General features: G+C 45.3%; 2 protein-coding genes across 3 annotated transcripts in view; one reads left to right on the forward strand and one right to left on the reverse strand.

The window, feature by feature from the left end:
- nup50 (nucleoporin 50) lies at positions 1-5,931 on the reverse strand. 2 transcript variants are annotated; one of them, XM_076159912.1, is made up of 8 exons: positions 5,796-5,931; positions 4,814-4,887; positions 4,656-4,736; positions 4,374-4,557; positions 2,297-2,926; positions 1,694-1,778; positions 1,459-1,577; positions 1-1,061 (listed from the first exon to the last, which is right to left on the reverse strand). In XM_076159912.1, exons 2-8 carry the CDS (start codon positions 4,880-4,882, stop codon positions 862-864), a joined length of 1,368 nt encoding a protein of 455 aa, XP_076016027.1. In that variant the 5' UTR covers positions 4,883-4,887; positions 5,796-5,931; the 3' UTR covers positions 1-861. The 2 variants fall into 2 exon arrangements, with proteins under 2 accessions (XP_076016027.1, XP_076016026.1); XM_076159911.1 differs by having other exon boundaries at positions 4,814-4,890.
- Positions 5,932-13,684: 7,753 nt separating this feature from the next.
- The window catches only part of phf21b (PHD finger protein 21B), a 42,928-nt gene continuing 29,959 nt past the window's right edge, over positions 13,685-26,653 (forward strand). Inside the window, exon 1 of the mRNA XM_076159703.1 lies at positions 13,685-13,856. Coding sequence (XP_076015818.1) covers positions 13,803-13,856 — 54 coding nt within the window. The 5' untranslated portion in view covers positions 13,685-13,802. The remainder of the gene's footprint in view (positions 13,857-26,653) is intronic.

The following is a 26,653-nucleotide window of genomic DNA, read 5'->3' on the forward strand; positions in this document are numbered from 1 at the left end:
CGAGTTTCCATTTGTTTCCTTTTATTCCCGGTAAATGTCTTTACAAATGGTTTGTCAGACGCCAGTGACAGCGTTGCCTCATGGGAAAGGCCGAGCCCAAGGCCACACAAAGGACACTTGGAAGAGGACAGATGTGTTTACAGGTGTGGGACAGACGAGGCGGAGTGTGTGTGTGTGTGTGACGTCCTCTCACGAAGAAGGAACGAGGGTTCTCGCGCACACACACACGTTTACTTCTACAACAATCACTGAAAGTACAAATCCTGTCGTCACAATAAATATCTGCCAATGTTCGGCACGGAGAGGAAGCAAACGTCACGCCGCCGCCTCGGCACGCTGCGGGGAAACAAACAACCGTTACTGCAGAGATTTCATTTGTAAAACCAAATCGCCTGGACCTTCAGTTTGGAGCTTCATCTTCGCCCAAACTGCTTGCCAACACCTCACTGAGCCGCGCTAACGCCGCAGTCTGACTAAAACGCTAAAATGAACATCAGAGATACGCCAGGAGCGCTGTCCCGCTTTGTGTGCTTTCAAAAATAAAACAGCAGCAGAGTTTAAACCAGAAGGAATGTCAAAGAGCTCGTCCGCCTGATTACAAAAAAATCTACTTTCACAGTTAAATGACTAATTTGTTGCGATGAACCGATTCGCTGTGACGTCGTTATGAACTTGGGAATTTCAGGGTATTATGAGGATGATTTAAGTACAGCGATGTGTGTGTGTGTGTGTGTGTGTGCGTGCGTGCGTGTAGGGTGGAGGGGGTGCTGCCATGCAGGTCGAGTCTGGACCTGTGGCGTCTAACAGCAGGAGGAAAACAGGAAGTCCACGAACAGCTGGAGGCAGCGGGCGCGGCGGCATTCAGATTTTCTTCTCCTCCAGAGTCTTCAGGAGCTCGTCGGCCTCCTCGGACGTCTTCATCCGGATCAGCATTGGCACGGAGCTCATGGGGTTTTTGTCGTCGACGGCAGGATTTGGGACGCAGACCACCAGCACGTTGTTCTTCCCCACCCTGGAGCAAGGCATGGATGACTGCAACAGGATGTTCAGTAAGATGTTTCCTAAAGGGACCAAACAAAGCAGAGGTCAGAGGTCACACATACGCCTCACTCAGACATGGTGTCTACATGGATCTATGTGTCTTTCACCTAAAGATATTAACAGATTAAAGTATTTTCTATCAGACAGACAGGAGCAGCTCCTCTAAGCGACCAGCAGGGGGAGCAGCAGGACAACTGATGAGGATCTTAGGCTAACTGCAGAGCTCCACAAAGAAGAAATGCAGCGTTTACACTTGTGTTTCAATCATTGATCCATTAGGATGCAGGAGCATTAAAATACCTTTGACCTCTCAGCAAACCAAACGCATCATTTAATACAACTACAGGTTGAATCTTCTCCAGTGCTACACATGGCTTGGTTAGTTTCCCAGCGTGGGCCTTGTTGTTATAAACGTACCCAGGTTTGTGTGGGCGCGGATCACCATCTGTGTCTTGCCCTCGGCTGTGGGCTTCAGGTGCAGCGTGCCCACGCCTTTCTCCTTATACCCAGAGTCCTTCTGATAGAACAGCTTACACCTGAAACAAACAACATTTAACAAACCATCCCGTCTGTCAGAAGCACTAAACAGCTAACGGCATCACACAGCCAATATCAGTCATGAACAGCACAGACTGTCTGTGATCAGACGTACATCTTTGAGTAGAAGGCGCCCTCCTCTTTGACCTCTTTGACCTCTGGTTTGGGCGGCTCGTCTGATTCATCGTCTCCATTTTCAGCTGCAGAAAAGGAAACATGGACATCAACCACCAGCTCAGTGTTCAGCTCTGTGCTCCATCCAGCACCTTCTGCTTGGGATGTTGGACGATTTTGTTTTTTTAAAGAACAACAATGATAAAAACAGAAACATGCTTTAAACTTAAGTGTGGTCAAGTGACTGTCGAGTAAATGTGCAGCTCATCAAACATCAGCTGATAGACTGCTTTCATTTATTTTGGACCAAACGGAAACATTTGTTGATAATTTCATGCAGGGAGCATGAAAGAGACCCGACGCTTAAGATTTGTGTTATTGATTGCTATGGCATCTTTGAAATGTACACACACACACACACACACACACACACACACACACACACACACACACACACACACACACACACACACACACACACACACACACACACACACACACACACACACACACACACACACACACACACACTAAAGGCTCTAATGTAATCTGCTCTAATGTACGGTGGTTGAAGGTGATGGGTGTGCTGTGCCCAGTGTCTTACCTGCCGGTTGAGCATCCTCTGCCTTGGTTGTGCTGAAGGACAGAGGAGCAGCAGAGCCTCCGAACAGGGAGTTCTGGCTGGAGGAGGTGCTGGAGGAGAAGGAGAAGGTGGAGGTGGAGGTGGAGGTGGAGCCTAAAGAGCCCAGCGCTGAGCTGTCCACCTTCTGGCCAAAGTTAAACGTGATGCCAGCTGGGACCGGAGCGCCGCCGCCACTTTTGTCTGTATCCTTCCCAAATGACAACAATCTCTCTGCTGAGGAGATGGTGAAGGAAGAAGGAGGAGGAGGAGGGTCCGCCTGCTTCTTCTTCTCCTCCGCCGAGTCTCCATCAGCAGCTGCTGCTGCTGCTGCCGCTGCAGCTCCAGCTCCATACTTCTTCTCGATGCTGGCCAGGTGCCGCTCGTAGTCCTTGAAGATGGGGTTGAGGTCACACAGGGGGTTGTCGTTCACGTGCTTGGTGATCCAGTCCCTCACTGAGCAGTTGAGAGCCGTGAGCTGCCGGCTGTACTCCTTACTGCTGGCACTGCTGCTGGAGCTCTGTGTGCTGCCGAGGGTGGAGGAGCCATTGGTCTGCGTGGCGGTGATGTCAGCCGAGGCTTTGGTGGAGGAGGCGGGGCCGTTGAACATTAGACCTGAGAGGATGAGGAGGAGGAGACGAGGGGAGAGGTGTTAACAGCCTGACTCATCTCAGCGCGAAGACACATTACATTCATTCACACCGTTTAATCACACATCCAAAGATGCAAAACCCTTCAAATCTGTTTTTGTAATAATTCAGATTAACATATTTTAATTAAATAGTAAGGATTAACACTGTACATGTATGACAGGAGGGCCTGATCCACACGCTCCAGGAGTCACGCATGTTCCCCATTAACGGGCAGAATGAAGCGTGAGACGTTTACAGTGTTTACATAGCAGAGCAGGCGTTCAGTTCACTCTAATGATGGCGTTAGAATGATAAGAGAGAGAGAAACGTACAGCCTTAATCAAAGAATAATGAGTTAGAACATGCATGTGAACATAGCCACAGTGAGCTGTATTCAGAGTAAACACGCAGAATTATAATAATGTGATGTTTGTGCAGCCTTGGCGGTGCACTGAGCTGTGACCGCTTCCTCTGCTCTCTTTACTTTACAGATTATAATTCCATCTCCACGTACAAACAAGGAGAAAAAGAACATCTGCTGATATTTGGCTTGTGTTTTCCTCCCCGTGGGCAGAGTGGAGCGAGGCTCTCCCCTCCCCCACCGCCAGCCAGCACGCATCACATGTGCCTGCAGCAACGTTACACCGAGTCAAACACACTCACACACACACACACACTCACTCAGCCCTTTTAGCCCCACATACCAAACCATCGCTCAGCACAATGGACATTTTCACCTCCATTACACGTCAACAGAGACATGAAGCAGCTTGTTGGCCGTCGTCTTATAAAGCAAGAATGAGACGACGGCAGAGATCTCAATGAAATAACCCATAATGCACTCTGGGCTGACCGGCACGTTATGCTGCTGCATGTCAGAGGACAGTAAGGACACACAAGCACTCGTTTAATGTCCAAGCCTGGGCTGCAACAACTAGTAACTCAAGTGAAGGACTAGAGGGCGCCAGAGAGCACCAAGGCCCCACAGGCCTCATGTCTCCATCAATGAAGTCACAGTTTCACCATCGTCACCTTGAAGACAAGACATGGTGGTGGTGTGTGTGTGTGTGTGTGTGTGTGTGTGTGTGTGTGTGTGTGTGTGTGTGTGTGTGTGTGTGTGTGTGTGTGTGTGTGTGTGTGTGTGTGTGTGTGTGTGTGTGCTACTGAGCTCACATGTCACACACACATCCCATAACAGGAGCTCAACGACTCTGAAACATCAAACATCTAATCTTTGTCTTCTTGTGGACTGTAGGTTTTTTTTCACCAGTCTGAACACAGGTGATCTAACGAGCGTGTGACCTCACCTGGTGTGGACACAGGTGGTGTAACGAGCGTGTGACCTCACCTGGTGTGGACACAGGTGGTGTAACGAGCGTGTGACCTCACCTGGTGTGGACACAGGTGGTGTAACGAGCGTGTGACCTCACCTGGTGTGGACACAGCAGCAGCAGGAGCAGCAAAGCCTCCAAACGTGGAGGTGACGCTGTTCCCGTTGGTCAGAGCTGAGAGACCTTTGAACCCTGAGAATCCTGCCGTGGTCGTTCCTCCGCTGCCTGGTGACGCCGTCAGGGCGAAACCTTTGAATCCTTTAAAGGAGCCGCTGTTATCACCCTGAGACACACAGAGGACACACACGTCTGAATATAGCAGGACTTTATGGAGAGTGAAGTGTTTGCTCATGAGCTGAGGCAGGATGCTGGCGCCTTTACCTCTCCGATGTTTCTGCGTTTGGCTTTCTTTATGGCGCGGCTCTTCAGGATGTCTTCACTGGCCACTGAAAACGTGCCTGCCTGATGATGAAGCACACCCACGTGTTACACATCTGTCAGAAGCAAAGATCAGCTGTGGATCTCTTCATCCCACTCACCTCCTCTCCCTCATCCTCCTGATCCCAGTTCCTGTCCGTCAGCTCTTTGTCAGCGATCCTCTTCGCCATCACACCTGCTGAGGAAGAAGAACAGAGCCTCGATAAGCGGAACACATCAACAACACCGCAACTAAAACAGCTGGAGAAACACTGACACACTTTATTATTTATTAGGTTACAATTATTACTTCACCTATTCCTCATAATACACCAGACCAAAAGCTATGTGTGTGTGTAATGACATTTGATATGATGACATTCTGATCCATAAATAAAGATGGAAACATGATCCAACACGAGACAGAACATCATTCAAAAACATCCAGTTGGAATCAATTCATTTGGTTATTAAACAGGCAGAACATTCAAACTATGACGCTTTATAACAAATTAAGTTTTTTAAGCCTTTAAAAAAGTGAAATAAAAACATTCAGAGGAAATAGAATACCAAATAAGCAAACATTAACTTGTAAGAGTCGTTTTGCCTAGAATAGGGGAAGCACAAAGCTCTGAAGTGTAGTTTGTGGTTGTATGCGTGATAAGAATCAAGCATACTAAATCAGTCTGGCGTGTGTAACAGTGAAATGTTGTGAAGCTCTTCAAACATTCACACGTTTAGTTTTTGATAATGATACAGTGATTTGTCTAAGTTGTCATGGAGACCTGAGCTAACTGCCTCACTGAGCGGAGAACAGGAAGGATGGACGTGAACCAGAGTGAAGAGGAGGAGGGTGATGAAGAGTCATGTCACCGTCCCATTAACACTCGGCGGAGTTACTCGGTTAGTTCACCGGCGTTTTCAGCGTCGTTGTTGCAGTCACATTGGTGTTAGCAGCTAACTAGCTAACAAGAGCTCAGTCCCATTACAGCTCAATGGGCCCGAATCTTAGCAGCTAACGCTAAAGGAGCTAACCGCATCATAAAGAGCGGTCTATAGGCTATCACGGGTCTGTCTGTGTCTACATTACGCTTTCACTCTCACCTTTGACCTTTTTCCCGATTGAAAATCCCGCCGTGAGCGTTTTTTCCGTGTTCGATCGCTGCTAACCAACCTGTTGTCACATTAGCACAGACTCTCTCACGCCGCCATTTTACATAGCGGCACATCCGCATGGGTTCGCGCGTAGCCCTGCTTTCACGCATGCGCACCACTGTGTCTTTCTTGGGAGTTGTAGTCTTTGACGCGTTGACCTCAGACTTTACTGAAGTGAACAGGAGTAACACATGATAGCTGAGCGTCTGAAGCACCCTAAACTGCTGTTTACACTCAGTGTGCATGACATACATCATACATGTACAGTGTTAATCCTTACTATTTAATTAAAATATGTTAATATGAATTATTACAAAAACAGATTTGAAGGGTTCTGCATCTTTGGATGTGTGAGTAGTGCAGCATTGCATTGATCACAATCCGGGCATGTGATTCTTATATAGTGTGCAGGTAAATACAGTGAGAGAATGTGTGTATGGGACACTGGTTTATGTCCTCATCACGTACAATCAGGCAGAGAAAGGTAGATGCCCACTGGGTCTTTGTCTTGACCTCTGACCTTTGTTAGAGTCGGTCTGACAGGGAGCTGCTGCCTGGCACAAGTGAAGGGAGGCTCATGGTCTCCTGCAGAGCCTGTGACCGGTTTGTTCCTCACCACTGTGGCACTCAAATACCCTTCCATCCTGACGTCATCAACAACTTTGACGTCATTCATGATGTCATTATGGAGCCCATGGTCCCCTTCACTTTTTGCACAAAACCTATGATGCAAATAAAAAATAAAACTGCTAATTGTATTTAAATGAACTGAAAACCACCCCATACAAACCCCGACCCCTGACCCCTGACTCATGTTTATGGCAGGTTTGGAGGCGATTGGAGGAAAGGAGCTTGTTGCATTGACGTACATTCAGACACACACGTCCAATTATAGCGGTAAATGTATATAAATATACAAAGATATGATTCAAGATCATTTTATTGTTTACTTGTTCACCAGAAATGTGAGTATTTCTGTTTGTTTTTAAAAGCATTCACTAAGCCAAATATTTTGAATCCCAGCTGATATTTCATATTTGGACCAGCTGAGAGCTTTGAATGCTGATTTCAAACAAACTGTTGTTTGTCTATGCATTTAGATCAAATCTACATAATCACAAATTCTGAATTGTGGCTTTAACTTAGATTTACATACATAATTCTTGGGATTAATGACAAAATCAAGCTGAAAGTGTTATTGTCAAAGTCACAGTAACATTGAAGGTTTTAGATGAGAGCTTACAGTCTCTGTTTAGTGACGCACATGTGACACATTGTTTTCACCTGAGTACAAACATCCAAAGGAATCTTCCACTCACATGTACGGAGACTTTGTGATTTCCAGGCTGCTCTGTGTTTCAGAGCTTTAGAAAAGAAAACTGCGGATGCATGCAGGGACTCAAGGGATTGAGGGTAAAACGGTGCAGCGCCGGGCAGCAGATGGCTTGTCTCCAACATCTCAGGATCCTGGTCTGTGCTGCCAAATAGGAACAGGTGCTGGAGAAAGTAGGAAGTGAGCTGTGGGCCCGAGCGGCAGCAGGAGACCCTTGACCAGCTGGCGAGGAGAAAATGGAAAGAGTTGGCAGTAGAAAAAAGAGAAAACCTGGATAATGTGGAAGGAGCAGGCCATCCAGAATGGCTCCATGTGAGGCATCTGCTGTCTGAAGGCGTGTGTGCACTTTTACTTTGGTCTTTCATTTACCACCTAAAAAAAAGCTTTCTTGGCCAGGACCAGCTTATAAAAAAAAAGGACATTCCTGACAAATAATGTTCAAATGTGCAAATTCATGTAATATGAATGTCCTCATACAGAGGACAGTGATATGAAAACAACACAAGGCAAATATCTCTCATCATACAGCATAAATGATCCTTTAATATCTGTGAGGATCCATCTATAAAAAGGGTTTGACTGATCAATTCTGAGCCTGACATAATAAGGAAAGGAAGACAATAGCTACATAATTCCTGCGGTGGATTTGCTGATTGGGGCCTCAAACAAAGCTTATCAGCCTTTGAGAGCCTAAACTCTAACGTGTGTGACTCTGACAGATATTTGGGTCATATATGTCTCTTTAAAGTGCAGCATCACCCTCACAGCCTGTTTGTTCAGCAGCTCACAAAAGGAGCTCCTGCCTGCTGTGCTGAGTGAATCACAGCGGGCCGATAAGATGGAGGGGCCCCTCAGCTCAGCAGGAGGCCTGTGAAGTGTGAAGCCGGTCCAGGTCCTGGCCTGTGTGGAACCAGAACCTCAGAGCTGTGAGCAGAATCAAAGCTGGCATCTCCCCAGTGACAGCACTTCAGCCATGGATTGAACACCACGGGGAGATGTTGAACACCAGCTACGACTGCATACAGAGAGCCAATCAGAATCCTCACACAGCACAGAGGCCCACAGCCAAAGTACTCACTCACACAGCCAATCACAAGACAGGTTACTCACCAGAGAATTCACTCAGTCTTTCAGTCAAAGATGTCTCTACCTACCTACCTACCTACCATCCATCCATCCATCCATCCATCCATCCATCCATCCATCCACCCAGCCATCCATCCATCCATCCATACATCCATACATCCATACATCCATACATTCATTTGATTATGTTTTATATTTATCATTTATCCTTTTTGTATTACAATGTGGCTGAAATTTCATCATTATTTGTGTTCTGTGCATTTTCTTTGAATTATAGTGAACAAAGCTGTTTCCATGAAGACTCACTGCCTTTGCCATCTAATGACTCGTTTCATTTGATTAAATCAAGAGGATCTTGCAATCATTTGTTTCATGTGTGCATTATTTCATGCATCTCCTTCCTAATTGGGCGTTCTGCAGACATATCTGTGTGTCAATTAGGCTTTTGCAAATGGCCTCTCATTAGCTTCAATTAATTGACTGGATATGTGGACAGCAATTAGCACAGTGACAAATTAAAGGAAGGTGTGAATGGTGATCCTAACGATGCAAAATACCAACATGATTAAAAAGGTGTGACAAATCATTTAAAGCTAAAAAAAGACATTTTGTCATGTTTCTTCTGATTTCGACATCAAGATCGAAAAATAACGAGATGTAACGTTGCTCATGAAGAAACACAATAAAAACTGTTAGAAACAATGAGAAACAACACACACACACACACAGGCCAAGATCAACACGGCAAAGCTTCAGCCGAGCTTCTGAAACATTGTGGACGGTTATTTTCATAATGAATGATAGATGAATGGATGAATTTTCATGTCTGTATAAATGAAAATCAACTTTGATCAAAGTTTGCCTTTTTATGGACAGCAGAGACATTTTGGACCATCTTCATGTTTGACGCCTGTGTGCCAGTACAACATTCAGTGTAGGTCCTGTCAGGTATTTTTTTGTATGTTTGTGTGGCGTTAGTGATGATGTAATGAGCACTGATGATCTCACGTTTCCTCTCACATCCCCTAAACTCTGCTGTGATCACCACAGACGCTCTGTGGCTGCAGCTGCTCGCTCTGTCCAACTCTGAAGGTTTGTTACGAATGAATAATTAATCAGGATAATTCAATCATGTGGGCCTGATTATTCTCAGCTCCCTTCAGTGTTTGTCAGGATGCTTCCTTTTCAACCAAACAGGCACTTTGTAATCAAGCAGCTCAATTCATTTATCTGATCCAGAAGTTTTAAAAACAACCAAATCCTGCTGTTAGTCCTGGATCCAGCTGTGAAGCTCCACACACAGCTCATACAGCAGCAGCATGTTGAGTTGACATGATGCATGGCTGAGGAGTAACTGCTGCCTGCTCTCTCTGAAATACTGCTTTAAAAGACATATTTATCCAGTCATTTTCCTCCCAGCATGCAGTCTGCAAGAAGAGCTGAAATCCTGCTTAAACCCAGTTGAATAAATCTGCAATCAAAGGGAAAAATGATTTCTCTAATTACTATTGTGCTTGAACCTCTCAGTCTGTGGAGTTGAGAGATAAATGAAGTCTGAGCAGATGTGCACCAACATGGCCGTGTGGCTGTAAGTTCTGGCTCCATCTCCACGTTACCGGCTCCTGGAAGTGACGACAGACTTTTGTACCGTCTGGTTTGAAAACTGAGATTGAAGCTAAAACGTGTGTGAACATTTTGACAAACATGTAAACAACAACTATGGTTTTCATGGCCTATAATTGTTTTTTTCTGTATTACTTGTGTTGTGGTTGTTCCAGTGTTCGTTGTGCTTCTCTGAGCTCTGCTGCTGCTCCTGGTGACATTTCTGCCCCTTGTACGTCTGCAGAATCTTCACAAATGTCACACATCTTTTCATCAGAGTGAAGGATTTATTCCTCCAAATCAAATGTCAGAGCTGCTCTCAGTGGTGAGGAGATCCTCTGCAGAGCCAAAACACTGATGAAATACAAAGACAATGGTTCACGGTCAAAGTATCGGCCAATGGGATGAAGTGGAAATGGGATCAATCAAAATGAGGGTGAAATTATGACGACTAAGGGGCAATAAAGGCTTAGAAATATCGATAAACTTCTACAATTTAAGGCCGTTTAGCTTCGTCTTGACAGTCTTGTGCTGTTCCTAGTCCAAACACTAACAGCCTCACAGTGAAGCTCAATGAAGCTCTGTGCTGAAGAATCACAAGGTTAATGGCTGAATTAAACAAACGCCACACTGACTTTTCCTCCTCATAATCATTTATCTCTGTGTGCTTTTCTTAATGACCCTGCAGTGGAACGTGAAGACTTTAAGGACAAATAATGAAGCAGCTTCAACTGTTTCCCCAGCGGCTTACAGTCGCTCATCAGTCAGGCTCATCATTCAGCCTTTACCCTGCAGAGCCTCCAAAAGCAAACATTTCTTATTCCACTTCCTCTTTGTGCTTTAAAGGTTAGCAGTGTTTCTGTTTCTTTGATTGACATTCAGGATATGTGATGATTAGCATCATGTGCTATGATGGCCAGAAACTGCTTCCTGTAGCTGCTTTAAGCAGCACTGCCACAAGGAGGCAGCATTCCATAGTGTTGAACACGCCTCTGCATTGTTCCACAGCTATAATGGATTAGTTTCATCTACTTTCATGCACTTTTCCAGGTCGGAGATTTGACTCACTCGTTATGGGGGAGGGGCTTCATGCCTCTGGGTTTGTTTCATGCTGAGGAGAGCACCATTGCTGCAAATACATTATAGACATACAAAGACTCCAATGACTCAATAATGGACATGGAAGATCAAAATACCCATGTGGAACTTATACACAAATTATAAATATCTGGTAGAATATGAAAGAAAAGCATGAATATTGGCTTTCTTGTATAACAGTTGTGGCTGAAAATGCACCAGAGTGGAAGATACATTTACAGTGACACAATGAGCTCAGTATAACAAGATGTATGCTGGTTGAGTCCAGGAGCAGAGCCAGTATGGCAAACCTCACAAGAATCCAGACTGGCGGTTGGAAAATAAAATGTTTTTATACTGTTAACCAAACAACAATAACCGAACCCACAAACAGCAGCAAGTCTCTCCCTCTCGCTCTGTGTGTGTGTGTGTGTGTGTGTGTGTGCAAGCTGTAGGCTTTGCAGAGACGAGAAGATTTTCACCGCTGAGCCGTGAAATGAAAAGTAGCAGCTGATGTAGCAGCAGAGTGGTGGGGTGGGGGAGGGGCTCGCTTGCTCTGCTTCCTGTCAGCCTCAGCCTCAACTTTCTGCTCAGTCTGAACACACACTGGAACCAGATCAGTTTCATGTCAGCTGAGGGAAATGGTGGGCACGTTTGCGGACAGTGGACCTCCTCCTTCTTTGTGTCTAACTGATCTGTGTTATCTTACCCCCACTGAACCTTCCTGTTATTTAGCAGCTAAAAAGCTGATATTGGGTTTCTTGTTCACACAGCGAGTATGAAGAACTCAATGAAAGATTAATGATATTTTAAATCATAATAATTTCATTTTCCTCTGACAATTTATAGAATAATTTCTTGTTTGTTTTGTTTCATTCATTGTTTCCAGTCACAACCAACTGTGGAAGCCGTGTAAAGACTAGATTTGTATTATATTTTCTTAAACTTTCTGGAACTTAAAAAACATTGGAAGGTTCAAAAACGTGTGTCCAGATTTGTGACATCCCTTTATTTCCCTGGATTTATAGAATCAAGTCGGAACCAAGAACTTGAAAGAGGAGGTGTTTTCCCTTCATCTTGACCCATGACATCAGGACGAAACTTCAGGAGCTACTAACCAAACTGTCAAGTCATCAACAACTGACCGCGTGGTGGCGCTGTCAACACTAAGGTAAAGCAGATCTTATCTTCACCGACGTTCTTAAATTCATGAAGTAGATTTTGGGGATTTCCTGCCAACAAACAAAACTCAAATTGAAACCTTTTTATAGGTGTAAAATGTGTAATACACGTCTGTCAGGTTTTATGTATGAATCAGTAACTTCCTTGGTGGCAGATGTACAGATGTAACGAACATTTCTGTGCCCCTGGACTCTCTGATTCCTCGTCTCTGTCCATGGTGCTACTTCCTGTCTCAGCCGTTCAGCTGACTGCAGCTTGTGTTAAACTTGTTGTGATGGCGCCGCGAAGTGAGCAGAGTTACCGCAGCGTGTTTTAACGTAAAGCCGGTCACTGCGTCTCTGCTGCGCACAGAAGTAGCCCCGCCCCCACACCTGTCCCTCGGCCCTGATGCCAACTCCTGATTGGTTCAAACCCTCCCGTCTGCAGACCTTTGGCCAATAGGGACTCAGCTGGTGAGTCTAGGAGGAAAAGGAATAGGAGGAGGAGGAGGAGGAGGAAGGGGGGGGAGTAGGGTCAGAAATGGTGAACAGGCTGTATTTACACCTCTTGATTCCTTTATCCAAAACTTGATCTCAGTACATGTATTTATCAATATTTTATGCTTTATTCTTCATTCTGTCTCACTAATTCCTTTTAGCTGCTGCCACATTCACCAACTAATTCATAGTTGGTGAACTATTTTTAACACTAGTTTAACACTAGTTTATGTTAAAGCTTCAAACTGAAGCTGCTGCTATTTACATGTCAAATGTCTTTGAAAATGGATTGCAGTTATGCTTTTTCAAACATAAGAAGGCAGTTAAAATGGCATTCAACAACAGACGTGTAAAAGCAACTGTTACATTTTAATTGAAACGTAAAACAACAAAAGTTATTTAACAGTTAGTTAACAACTTCACTATTATCAAAAAACACACTTTTGTGTTATTAAACCATACATATACCACATTAATCTTTGTACTATCACAATCCCGGTATGTTACACTCAAACGTTCATTGTGTCATTTAGTAATATATATTATTAGTAGTAATTGTGATAATTTGTTATGGATTATTTTATAAAAATATATATTGTGTTAGTACAAAGCACTATTGTGTTACAAGAAACCTAGTGTATAATTCATGTTTTAGTTGATGTATTTAGTATGGTATTATCATTATACATATATTATAGGTTTACTAGAAATAGTTGACAGTGTGTTATAGTGCCACCCCCCTCTCTCACACACAGGGTCTCACTGCGCATGTCAGAATGGGGGTCTGCTCTCTCTGCTCCATCCGGGAACTTCAGAATTACCATTGACAGCCGAAGCGCAACTTTTCCACAGGCAAAGTGAAATCAAGCCGCGGATTCGGACAAAATATAGTCCTCCCTTTTTAACTTAAAATTAGCAAAATAAACGGGAGGCCGCGTATCGGTGCGACGCCTCGACGTTTAGCCGCTTTTTGGCGAGGACCTGACCGGGGGTTGAGTTCTCTCAGCCGGGTTTGGAGCACTTTTCATGCGGGCGGAAAGTGGGTGATGAGTCCTGGGCTGTAAAAGAAGCGAGAACTTGCTTTGCAGCCTGAGTAGTTCTTCTTTCAATTGTTGTTGTCGCTTAAAAAAACATTTAATTCACTCAAACTTCGTCTCGGCCGCGTCGAAAGTGCGAGAAAAGTGATTTTCGAGCCGGAACATGGAACTACAAGGCCTACAAGAGGCGCTGAAAGTAGAAATCCAATGTCATCAGGTAAGTGAAACATCGTGTTATTTTCTTGCCTTCTCGCTGTCGGGAGCAAGTGAGGAGCAGCAGAGGAGGAGATGATGATGATGGTGTGAGAGAACTATGCGACATGGAGCGAGTCTGCTAGCGGTTCTGCGTGGCGACACAACGGCCACTTCCAAGTGCTCGAGTGGTCACTTTGCTCGGCACTTTGAAAGCTTTATTGGGGCGTTCGTGGCTCTTTTCTTAGCAACAAGAAGCCGGAGCGATAATGCGGAGCTGCTGCTGCTGTGTGGCGATCAGGACGCGACCTGCATATTTATGAGGGGAGAAACTGAGCAGAGTGGCCGCAGATGCTCGCCGCTTTGTTCCCCCTCTCACACCAAACTTGAGACACTTTTCTAATTTAGCCGTTCGGCCTCGCAAACTAGTTGCACGGATGAAGCAGGAGCTGCAGGTAAACGTCGTGTTTTCCTCACGGTGAGGCTGGATTCGGTGTGTGTGTGTGTGTGCTGGGAGTGTGTGTGAAACTTTATCAGCATCAATCTCTTCTTTGGGCTCGAACATCACGGTGACTTTGCTGGAATAAAAGCCTATCGTGTTCCATCGTTAAGTTTGATAAATGTCAGATTGTGACAGAGTTGTGTTTATGTGTGTGTGACTGTAGGATGGAAGCTTAGACACTCGATAGGCAAACAAGAATAACAGCCCGGAGCGAGATACAAGTAGCTCCATCATGTGTGCTTTGTGAGGCGTTCAGGCTCCGAGTGGCTGTTTTTTGGGCCGAACCGAGCCGTGCCGATGCAGAGGGGCGCCGGGCGGATCGCGAGGAGCTTCCGCGAGCTCGTTTCGACACTCAAACTTGTGTCTGGTGAAATGTTGGAAAAAAAATTTGAGCGTCCATTTTGAGTAGGTCGACATGTTTCTGGAGAGTGGGGTTGGGGCTGTGAAAGCGACGGCTCGCATTAACTCGCTGCCTCGCACTTTTTGGCACCATCGCGGTGGAAGTTTCACCGGCTACCCCCAGCTTCCATAGCGGGGTTTAGTCGCTATTATCGCCCCTTTACGCCCTCAAATCGCCTCGTTTTGTTACTTTACACTTAGTCCGGTGGTGTTATTTCTTCCAGATCACGTGACCTCTACGGCGCATTCTGATTGGTCCACCATTACGCTTTCACTTTTTGACTATCTTCTCTTCTAAGACCCAAACTGAGTCCTACATTCACTCGGGCCCTTTAGCGCGGCTCGGCCCGGGTGAGTCTGAGCCGGAGCAGGTGCTTGTCAGCGGGGGAAGCGAGCAGCAGCAGCCGGAGGAGGCGTTCAGCACCGCGGCCAGCTCCTCCGGCTGCCCCGCTGCTCGGTCCCAGCAAACAACTTCCACACATCCGGGGAATTTAGCCATATTTCCCATTTCTCTACTTTATTTCTGCTCTCTTCCCTTGTGGGAGGCCTGTTTTCCTCTGCTCCACACTGCCGTTTCCAATTCTAGAGGAATGCAGCTGACCAAGCCTTGATTGTTAAAGCTAGCAAACTCACACACCACACACACGCACACACACACAAGCATTCTTTCCCATTTATTCTCTGTGTTGGTAGTTTGATTCCGTTTTGCCCTGTAACCTGCTGCTTTTGCTGTTTGGTGTTGTGGTGTTTTCTTTCCTTGCACAGCTCCTCACTTTGGTAGTGGAAGCTTCCATTTTGAGAGGCGAGGGGGTGGTTTCCTCCCCTCCAACATGGAGAGACGGAGAAAAGTCTGCAGAGTTTAGAGCAGGAGGAGGATGGAGAGGGGGGGATGGGCCCCATTCATGCCTAACATTACCATTTTGATTGCTTTGATGCTGTTTTTGGTCAGAGGGGGGAGGGGAGGCAGGGAGGAGACAGAGAGCCCAGTCAGCACTGCACTGAGATGCTTTTAATCACTACACACATCCTGATTTCCTCTGTTTTTAGCAGAAAATGTGACCTTTACTCTCACAGCGCAGAGATGAACTACTGGTGGTGTGTTTACCTCCTGAAGACGTTTTGGGCCTGAATCAGGCATCACTTCTGCTCTACAGGAAGGATTGGGTGATAAGCTTAGACCAAGTCCACTTTAAGTCATTATTTACTTTCATGAAAATCAACTTGAACTTTAAAGAGGTGCAGAGTGAACACTGTCATCACCTGGAAGCAGAGAGGAGCAGGTTATTGAACGTGTGCTCAGGTCTGCTTGTCAGAATGAGATGGAGGTCATTTCATGGTCACAGTGTGACGGAGACCAGAGGCCCTGAGGTGGAGGTTTATGTAGGAAACAGGGCCTAACAATACACTAAGAATGAAGCTTTGGTAGAAGCAAAGGGTCTAGTTTGGACTCTGTTAGTACTGAGTGCATGTCGACTAAGTCTGTCTGATAGCTGAGATGCAGATGTAGATTGAGAGCATTTTGTCTTATTGCAAAAAGCCACACTATGGGACCTTTTGTTAAACTTTATATGAAGCTTAAGATGTGTATGGAAACATATTTACTGATGTTAACTGTGGAGGAAAGAGTGTGTGTATGATGTGTGTCAGGAAAGATAGGAACATACTGTATATTTTTATTGTTGTTTTAGTGAGGATTGAAGGACAGTTATCACAGACTGTGGTTGTGATTTAGGTGCATAGCAGTTTGTGTCATAATGGACAAAGGGAAGCTTGAGATCTAAACAGGACTAAAGATAAAGAACTAATCATTCATGTATAAACTGCTTTTGTTGCATTAAATGAGATTGGGACACACATTAATGATTTAACTATTACAGATAAAACCAACAGTTCACCTCAGCTGCATTTGTTTATTACACAATAAACAAACGAAACATGATTTTAACAAGTCCCAAAGTAATTGTTGTAACTGTTGTAAGTGTCATTTAGTTTAGGTGGAAGTAAAGGATTGAATCACAGGTGTTTTTGTTGTTGTTAGATTAAACCTGATTAAAGCTCAAACTGATGGTTGTTTCACCAGTCAGTCTTAGTTTCATTCATCAGTGTGTAACCTGGTCTACATATGTGTCACAAGTCACACAAAGAGGTTTCATCCCAAAAGCAGCTAATCTGACTTTTTCACAAGCTGCAACATCTCAGTGGTTTTTGGCTCCAGAATTACTTTAAAAGTTTCAAACTGATTGAGTTCTTTAGTCTACCGACAAATGAAATATAAATTTCACCATGACGATCCCTTAAACTTTATGTCATCAGACCAACATTAACAACACAAACTGTGAAAAGTAGAAAATCCTCATGTGTGACCCTCTGGAACAAGCAACGTTTGGGGATTTTTACTGGATACATCACCAAAAAAAAATCATAAATCAAACACGTAAATAGGCATTGATTGATTTTGTGCAGCTCAACAAATCAATGATTTGCCAAATCATTTCAGCAGTAAATCAGATAATTGCATGTTTGTTTATTGCAGTGATAATGTGGAGGTCATTTCATGGTCACAGGCTAAGGAACCTTAGAGGCCCTTTGTTCACTTCAGAGACATATGGATTCAAATGTCCAGTTTATACAGTATAAAGCTGATAAATGACCTGAGGATGACTGGAGTCAGATTAGTGTGAGACGACGCTGAAGTCCACCGTGTTGTTAGATAAATTAGTCTCAAAAGTGAAAAGAATGAATATGATTTTATTTCCTGTTGTGTCATCTCAGGAAACCAGAGTGACAGTTGCTAGGAGACGTTTTGTGAGTTCCTGTTCGCAATTTGTGATTTAACAAACATGAATGCAGAGGATTTAGTTTTAATAAGGCAGAATAGCTAGATAATCTGAATCATCCAAACAGTGAAGGACAGAGAACAACCTGATCTTACAAGTGTGTGATGCTGCTTACACATGTGGTAACTGTAAGGTGGCCCGCCAAAATAAAAGCCCAACTTTGCCAAACATCTTTAGATACTGATTCATCTTTATTTCTCACAGGAATGGCTTCCCTCAGAGGTTTGGCTCTTTAAGTCACTGTAGCTCACAGTGAATAAAGTGTCTGTGTGTGTGGCCAGAATGTTTTTCCTGAAAGGAAATGGAGAAAAAAGCAATTGTGCTGCTAATTACACACCAGAGTTCTTGAAGTAAATAAAGACGAAGCTAAACAGCAGGGAGTCTGAAGATGATGAGCATGAGTTGGCGTCCTCACCTTCTGAAATCACAGGTTGATTGAGTGCGTTTCATTCTGCTCCACTTGCTGGGTGTTGCGTCACGCTGGCACAGCAGAGAGAAGCAGTTCCTCTTCCTCTCATTGGGCTCCATGCTCCTGCTACGTTTAGTGTTTTGCAGGGCTCTTTATCGAGCTCTACGGTCCATCAATAGAGACTGAAACGCTTCTTTCAGTGTCAAAGTCTCCAAATATTTTCATGTGCTTGTCCAGATGTTCACAGTGCTTCAGCCGTGTTGAGTTTACGAGAAAGATTCCTAGTGTCAGTAGTAAAATGTGTTCAAAGGCAGCATGTGTAACCATGGATACGCCTACTGCTTCCTCTCTCTCTGTGTATATGCCTCCCTCATTAAGGGCTTTTATTTTTTAGATGCAGAAGAAGAGCTCAGAGGTAACGAGTGGAACCATTAAGGAGCAAAGTGTCACAGTCAGTGTCCAGGAAGCCTCCTATCTCCAGATTAGAGGAGGCAAAGAAAGAAAAGGAGGGCAGACGAAGAGAAGAGAGGGAAGAGGAGGGAAAGAAAAGGGATTTGAAGCTTTCAGGCCTCACATTGGCTGTGAAAAATTAAACAAGACTGAGGGATTATAGACAAAAATCTAACTTCCGAGTGCCTTCTCTCATCAGTCTGCAGCTTGTGTGATGTCGCTTCATAACGTGAAGTTGAGAGAATGTAGTGCAGATATACATGCAGGGTGTTGTAAGGACAGATAGTAGAAGAAGAACGTGTCTTCCTGAACATTGCTACATTTTGTAAAGTTGCTAGCGGATCACTCGACCACAATGAAGGTTTAAGACATTTATCCATTCATCTGTCAGATCACTCATTGTGATCTGAGTGGGGAAAGGTAGCAGCGTTCCATGTCATGGCTGCTACGGCTCCACCCACAGGACAGAGCAGCTGAACTTTCTCGGCATCTCCGACCAAAGGCCCATTAATCCCACCGCGGCCCGTTACAGCCCCCTGCAGGGCAGATCACAGCCAAGAGATTTCTGCTGGTCTAATTCCGGCTTTTTCGAAGCAAGTTGTAGCGGTGGGGCAGCGATCCCTGTGGAGTCGCTCATAGCTCTCCTGCTCCTGAGGACGAACTCTACATCTAAACCAGTTCCTCCATCACCTCCACGGCCTGCTGGAGCCTCCACCAGACCAAGCTGCTGATATTTACTCTAGATTCTAAAGCCCGATCAATAGAAACCGATGTCAGTTCAATCATTTTTTGGTTATTGATCATTGAGGCTGCAGAGCATCAGAAATCAATATCTGTAGATTGCTTATTTGGTCTGAGAAACTAAACTTAAGGTCTGTCTGACCTCAACAACATTTTTTAAAAGTTTGGATATAATGCTGATGCATGGTTGATTGATAAGTTGTGAGTCCAGCACGCTGTTCATCTACCTGCTGGTAATATTGGTATTTTGGAGTATTTCTTCCTGGGACGAATAAACCCAGCTCAGAACTTATCAATCAATCACCTCTCATGCATGAAAATCAGAGATCTTCTGCTTAAACTCTGCTGGCTCTGGTCCTGATCCTGCTGCGGCTCAGGCCTCAGTGAGTCCTGTCGTCTTCTTCTGTCCTCAGACTTTCTAATGATTCCTGGAAGGCTTGTAGGGTTTAATTAAGAGCAACATGGCAGCAAACCTGTGCTGGATCCTCCTGAGGGACGACGCTGCTCCCATGGAGGGAGATTTTGTTCTGTGAGGGAATCACATAAAAGAAGACATGCTCACAGCGTTTCCTCCTACGGTTCAGCTGCTTATTTGACCTCTCAGCCTCCTGACTCTTTTCAACGAGGAAGAAGAGTCTGTCTGTAGATGAAGACGTGACATCAGATGTGGAGGATGTTTTGGGTCACATCCCTCCACAGGAAGTGAGACTCCTGCTGTTAAGCTTCTCCACACAGGCATACATGGGAGACGTTCTCCAGGGCGTTCCTCGGTACTCGAGCAGACATTCACGTGTCCACTGGGGGGCGATGTCCTATTTAGCAAACCGCAACGTTCAGAAACCATAGAAGAAATCTGGAAACAAAACAATCTGTGACGCAGATGTGAACATTTGTGTTTTTGTATTAAAATATTGATGATTATTCTTAGGGCTTCTTTTGGCCACCCCGTGTGTGTGTGTGTGTGTCTGTGTACGTGAGAGATGTTCTTGGCCGTTGATTGAGATCATCATTTGTTATGTAAAATCAGTACAGGATGATTGATAGGCCCTGCGCCTGACGCATGAGGAAGTGACAGGGTTGTAATGTTGTTGTTTGTGTGTGCAGATGATGCTGGATGTAGTTCTTCAGCTGAGAGCCTGAGAAGCTCCAATACAGAGTTGCACCTGCATATCGATTTATAACCAATAGTGGGGGGTTGAGGGGGCGGTGCATGCTGGTGAACAGGTATGAGAGCACCTGCTGCAGGCTCCAGTCTGCGGGCCTTGGATCATCAAGGATGAAGGCTCCTCATTACCGAGCAGCAAACGGTGGATTCCAGCACGCAGTGGAAAGTGCTGATGTAGCCGTGCTGGCAGGTGAAGCGAGAGAAGAGACGACCATGAATTAACCTGTGTTGACTGCTACAGCACCATGCTACCCACAGCACTCCTTCATCTGGAGGAGGAGGGGGGGGGGGGCAGAGGAGCAGGAGGAGGGGAAGGGGGAAGAGGAGGAGCAGGAGGAGGAAAAGGAGGAGCTATAAATCGGCACTTTTCTCTAAAGCTCATAATTCACCTGCTACATAAACTGCTGACATCATAACTTACTGGTTTGTCAAAAGCTTTAATATTTAAGTTGTATTATTCTTTCCTTCTGTCTTCATCCAATCTAGCATGTCGTCGATCACTCTTATGTGTCATTCTCATCTCTAGAGCATTAGAGTGTTTCTTTATTTTTTTCCCCACTTTATTTTTCCCACCCGAGTAGAAAAATATATTTAAAATGTTCTGCATAAATTTCAAAAAATGTACATAGATTCATTGTAGATACCTTCTGGAAAATGAACAACTAACAACACAAACACCAAACTAGAAAAACTCGGGTAGCAAATCCCCCATGCTCAGTCTGTAAGCAACAGAAGAAGAATCCTGTAAAGGCTGAGCTGAGTGTGAGAGCCCCTGGTGCAGCAGCAGCAGCAGAAGAAGAAGCCGTTAACTGGCTGTAATAAGTGAGGAGCCGTGTAGCGTCTCAGCCTTTGTGGCTCTCGCTCCACATCGCCGCTCGATTTCACGCAGAGCTGCTGTTAATTGTCACGCTTTCACGCACATCGATACGTTTCCTCTCAAATACCGTCGGTGCGGTGCCTCGTCCCAGTCGATGGTATTGGTTTGGTATTTACAAAGTTCAGCCTGATGCTCCTCTGTGGGAGTATTTCTGATTATCATGGATTATATAAGATGATATTTATGGGGGTGTTTGCTTCTCTGGACTCACACCAGCAGCAGTGAAATGAACCTAAATCACAAAGACGCCATGTTTTCACTCATGCTGCTGCTGCTGGGGCCACATTGGGAACCAGCAAAGATGCTTCCCATGCTGCCTCCTTCAGCTCCACAAATGATTGTCTCAAACAGTCTTCACCTCACCTTTACTGACTGAAGTTTGGGCCTGTTCTTCCCGTCATCTCAGCTGGTGGAGTCTCCTGACTTATTCATCGTCTTATACTTCCTGTCTCAAGGCGTTCGGCTCTGTTCTTCTCAGGAAAGAGTCACATCCTGTCTCCAGGTCCTGATCAGAGCGTAACAAGCTGCTTGTTCGTTCATAATACTAAAATTTGCCTTCTTATTTTAGGTTTCAGCTTCAAAAATGTAGAATATGTGCGCAATGTTGGTCTCCTAGGTTACAGCATTAAACAATATAGAACATTACAGTTAGTTTGCTGTGGACTTTGGCTTTGGTTCCAGTGAAGTAGAGGTACAGCACGGGTGAAACACGGGTACACGTTAGTCAGTCACACTGTACTTAACCGTAATACGAGGCGGGCACCAATGTAATGGACGTGTGTGTGTGTGCTGTTCTTCTCTCTTCTTCATTCAAGCCTCGGCTTTAATGAACTTCCTCACTGTCTCTCATGCCGGTATCATAGCAACACATTTGATCACAGTGCACTCACCTGTGTGTGTGTGTGTGAGCAGCAGTCATTGTGTGTGTTCTCAGATTATCATTGCTCTCTGTTGTAGGTCTTTACGGGTGTGTTTAATGTTTAGGATTTGGATTTAGGACTTTAATCAGGATTAGTTTTAGTCTTTAGGGTGATTGATTCAGTTCCAATCAATTACAGGATTGAGAAAATCAGCTAACAGCAGCTTAAATAATTAGTTACTTATACTCTGGTCGGGTTGCAACTAATGAGGATTTTTGTGTGTATGTTATAAAGGCAGGTGTGTAAAATGTAAACATGGCTGAAGATGAATTGAGGCAGATGAAGTTGTATTTGCTGATGTGGATCAGAGCGATGTTTGGTCCGTCAGTAGAAGATGGGAGAACCTTCCTGATGGCCGAGGCTTCGGTCAGCAGCATCAGGCTGACAGAGGGACTCACTTTATCATCAAACACTCCGACCACCACAGCTCAGCTCGCTTTAATGGGAGACTATGGTGACGGTTACCATGACAGCAACATCCAGAATGTCTTCAGTTCACACACACACACACACTTCAAGAGAGAGAAGTCAAATCTCTAATCACATTTATCAGTCCATTGTATCGGAGTATATTGGTGGTTACTCCAGTAAACATTAGACTGTAGGAGTGTTAATGGACTATGAAGCTGTTGTGGTACTTCTACTTATACGTCAGTAAGTGTATGTTAGCACGAGCAGAGAAAAAGATTCCCGGTAATTAGTGTTAGTGATATTAGTGTAAATGTGCTGAATGTGTGAAGAGGAATTCTTTTGATTTGCTGGTTAGAATGTAGGAAAAGGAGCTTTTGTCCCGTTTGTTCTTTGTGCGAACAGGAGGAATGTTTGTGTCTCTGCGCAGCAGCTGCTGCTCAGGCCTCTTTTCATACTCACTGATTGGCTTTTTGTTGCCTCTGTGTGTGTGTGTGTGTGTGTGTGTGTGTGTGTGTCTTTCTTCCGTTCCGGGAACAAACAATGGCCTCTCCGAGCTAAACAGACCTGAGCAGAGAAGGAGGTCAATTATGTGAAGGCACAAACAAAGAGGAAAGTCTCACGTCAGTCTGATTAGTCTTTGTTATGGAGGCATCTTGTACTTGGCGAGCAGTAATCGCTCTCCTGCGGTCAGCATCAGGCCCTATACGTGTCTTGACTCCTCGTCCAGAACCTTGAATTCCAATTGCTTGAGCTTTTATGTGATGAAGAAAGAACACGACATCCTTAAACTGAAGTGTATACAACCACCTTACTGTCACTGTGGATCCTTCAGGAAGTCCCATACTGGAGGAGGAAACAGGAGTGAGATGGGTGCCACGCTGGTGCCAATGGAAACACTGTGTTTCCAAGGTCGAGCCACCACGTAACAGGAAGTGCTTCTCTTTCCATCCTGGATTCCAAACACGTCCCTTAGTCTGTTATTGGACTATCACATGTTCAATCTCCAGCAGATCCACATAGTGACACATGAGCAGCTTCACATTCTGACTGATGCTGTCTGGGAATATCAGGGATTACATTTACAGCTGAACTAGGAACATTTTCACTTCTTTGAGGTATTTTGTACGTTTGTAAACAGGAAGAACAGGCTGATATGAAGTAAGTTGGATCTAGTTTGTTAGGTGCGTTTGTGGTCAGTCTGACCTTTAGGGAGGCTTCAGATGGAGCACACCCATGGCCTTGTTTGTGCTGCGGCCTGGGACTTGCTGTCCTGGTTTACAGAACGTCTTCTCCTCCTCCTCGTCCTCCTTTTACCAGGACTCAGAGGAGAGGATGGAGAGCGGAACAGGAGAGGAAGATCCAGGACTGCGCGAGTTCTCCGTTATGTCACATCCGGGTGGTGCAAACCTGTTTCCATGGAGAAAACTGAGACTGTTTCCCACTCTTACATCACTGTAAAAACTTCAAACAAAATCTGCTGCTGCGTAACAGGAAGTTGAAAAATACAAAATGGTGCAACTCTTGTGATGATGATAAGAGGAAGACTGCTGAAGAAAGTTGCGTTGTGTGTATTTTCTTACACATAATTCTTCATACTGTTGCCGGACCAAGGCCTAGAAGCTGAAGCCTAAAGTGCAGCATAACCCCCCCTCCCCACTTTCCCGGATCCCAGGTCCAGATATTGGGCAGGATAACGGTGGCGTCTCGGATCTCTCAGCTGCTAAGCCGCGCTGAGCTGTCAGGTCGACGCCTCTGCACGTCTAATCCCTCCTCTCCTCCAAGATCTGATGCGGGCCACAGATCTGCGGTGCGGCTCCAGGCGTGGCTGCTCCAACGCTGATAATGCTGCTCTAGTTTGTGGGGAAAATAATCTTTGGAAATCCCTTTAATCAAAGCGGCGCTGACACAAACATTGGCTCTGGAAGCACTGAGCACACAGTTTGCTCTCTCTTCTTCAGCTGTGTTTACCGCTGCTGCTGCTGCTGCTCAAGCTTCAGAACACTGAAACCAATGAAACCCAACACCTGTAGAAGAAATGGGATCAGAATTTAGTTCAGCATCATGCTGTTGGCTGAAGCTCTGGTTGAAGCTCTAGATGAAGTGCTAGTCCAACCGTTGGCTAGAGTGTTGATTAAAACTCAATTTGAATCTTTGGTTGAAGCTCGGTCTGAAGCTCTGGATGACGCTCTGGCTGAAGCTGTGGTATCCTGGCGTCTCTACCAGCAGATTCAGTGAGACGAGTCTCTGTGCTTTGATGAGCTGGAAGTTTTTCTCCAGAGATGCTCTCAGCCTTCATTTTGACTCCTCCTCCTGCCAGCATGGCCTCCTTCCTCATCAGCTTCAAAGTTTTGGACGTTTCTGCCTCCATACAGGAGAGGAAAAGTGGGAAGTGGGAGCTTTGAAGTGCAGCTGGAGCTCAGTCACAGAGGAAAACAGCCACTGCTCCTCACATCTGTAATTAATGCTCAGAGCACAAAACAGCAAGAAGACAAACAGAGAGAGCAAATGAGAGAGACGGAGAGAGAGAGAGAGAGAGAGAGAGAGAGAGAGAGAGAGAGAGAGAGAGAGAGAGAGAGAGAGAGAGAGAGAGAGAGAGAGAGAGAGAGAGAGAGAGAGAGAGAGAGAGAGAGAGAGAGAGAGAGAGAGAGAGAGAGAGAGAGAGAGAGAGAGAGAGAGAGAGAGATGTCTGTCAGATGTCTGTGACTCACGCACCTAAAAATATTACCCATCGTCCTCCTGCTCTTTCTGCTGGGATATGTTGACCCGTAAGTCAACGCTTCTGTATGTGTAAGTGATGATGTGGGAGAGAGAGAGAGAGACAGGCGGAGAGAGACAGACAGACAGACAGACAGACAGACAGACAGACAGACTTATAAATTGAACTTTTTCATATTTCCTCCACTTGTTCTACAAACCCACTTTTATTTATGACAGCAGCGTGTGGGACTTTACAGGGTTAAATGTAGTTGTTGTGTGTTGGGTGGGGGTGGGGCGGGTGGAGGGGGGGGGGGGGGGGTGCTGCCAGTCAGCCGCTCAGGCACTAACAAAGAGCCGCGCATAATAAACGGGACTTTAATTTGTTTTTTTGTCGGCAAGGTCGCTTTGAGTGATGTGTGAAAGGCAGAGACAGGATGAAGAGGAAGAGAGAGAGAGAGGGGAAGAGAGGGAGGAGGAGGAGGAGTGCGTGGTGATGGAGGAGAGGAGAGATAAAAGGGTGAATGTGCTTTATCACTGCGAAAACTCTGGAACCAGACGGTGAAGCATCTTTAGATTAGAGAAGCCATTGTTCCAACTTATATGGCTGCACATGAATGCACCACAGCAGCAGGAAGAGAGGGAGGGGAGAGAGCAGGGAAAGAGAGGGAGGGAAGATGAGAGGAAAGAAGGACAGATGATGATAAGGAAGAGGAAGTAACAGTAAGAGTTAGGGCACATATTTAACAAAGTTGTGGATATTGATCAATGTCAACAATGTCATCAATACGGCCGTGTGATGGTTGTGCCTAATCAGCGTGTGATGGCAGAACGGTCAGACATGAGAGCAGAGTTTGTCCTTGGTGGAGGTATGAGCTCCAGTTAGAGGGGCGTGGTCTGTATTGTTGTGGAGCAGCAAACTTTGGCTCGGTGCTCTGCTCCTTTGTGTCAGCTCAGCGTCTGCGTGTCTTTATTTTTATGCAGTCTGTTATATTTGGCAGGTTGCTACGGAAACCGGCCTGGCTTTAAGAAGTGGAACAAACTGTGCAGGTTTCTTTGCTCGTTTGCTTTCCTCTCTCCCCCTGTGAGCTCGAGCTGCACTGGAAGCTGAAGCTAACAAGCTCCGAGTGAACTCGTTATTTTTCATTAAACGCGCGCACACAGACACACGCGCACACACACACACACACACACACACACACACACACACACACACACACACACACACACACACAAAGTAAAGGAGTGTGTTTGCTGTCAGGTAGGAAGAAGCTCATGTCTCTAATTTTGGGGATTTTCACATATTCAGAAATGGAGAAAGGAAGAAAGAAAGGAACAAAAAGGAGGAGAAGAAAGAGAAGAAGACAGAAAGAAGGAAAGATCTCAGCCCTCAGTTGGATATACGTAGAGCAGATAT

Source organism: Genypterus blacodes, unplaced genomic scaffold (genome assembly GCF_046128005.1).
Source record: "Genypterus blacodes isolate CSIRO-AG114 ecotype Tasmania unplaced genomic scaffold, CSIRO-AGI_Gbla_v1 ptg000099l_1, whole genome shotgun sequence".
In the NCBI taxonomy this organism is placed as follows: domain Eukaryota; kingdom Metazoa; phylum Chordata; class Actinopteri; order Ophidiiformes; family Ophidiidae; genus Genypterus; species Genypterus blacodes.

Coding starts and splice junctions, on each gene's coding strand:
- nup50 (XM_076159912.1), bottom strand. CDS start 4,882: ATGGCGAAGAGGATCGCTGACAAAGAGCTGACGGACAGGAACTGGGAT. Junction 4,737..4,813: donor AGGAGGATGAGGGAGAGGAG/GTGAGTGGGATG, acceptor CTTCATCATCAG/GCAGGCACGTTTTCAGTGGC. Junction 4,558..4,655: donor AACGCAGAAACATCGGAGAG/GTAAAGGCGCCA, acceptor TGTGTGTCTCAG/GGTGATAACAGCGGCTCCTT.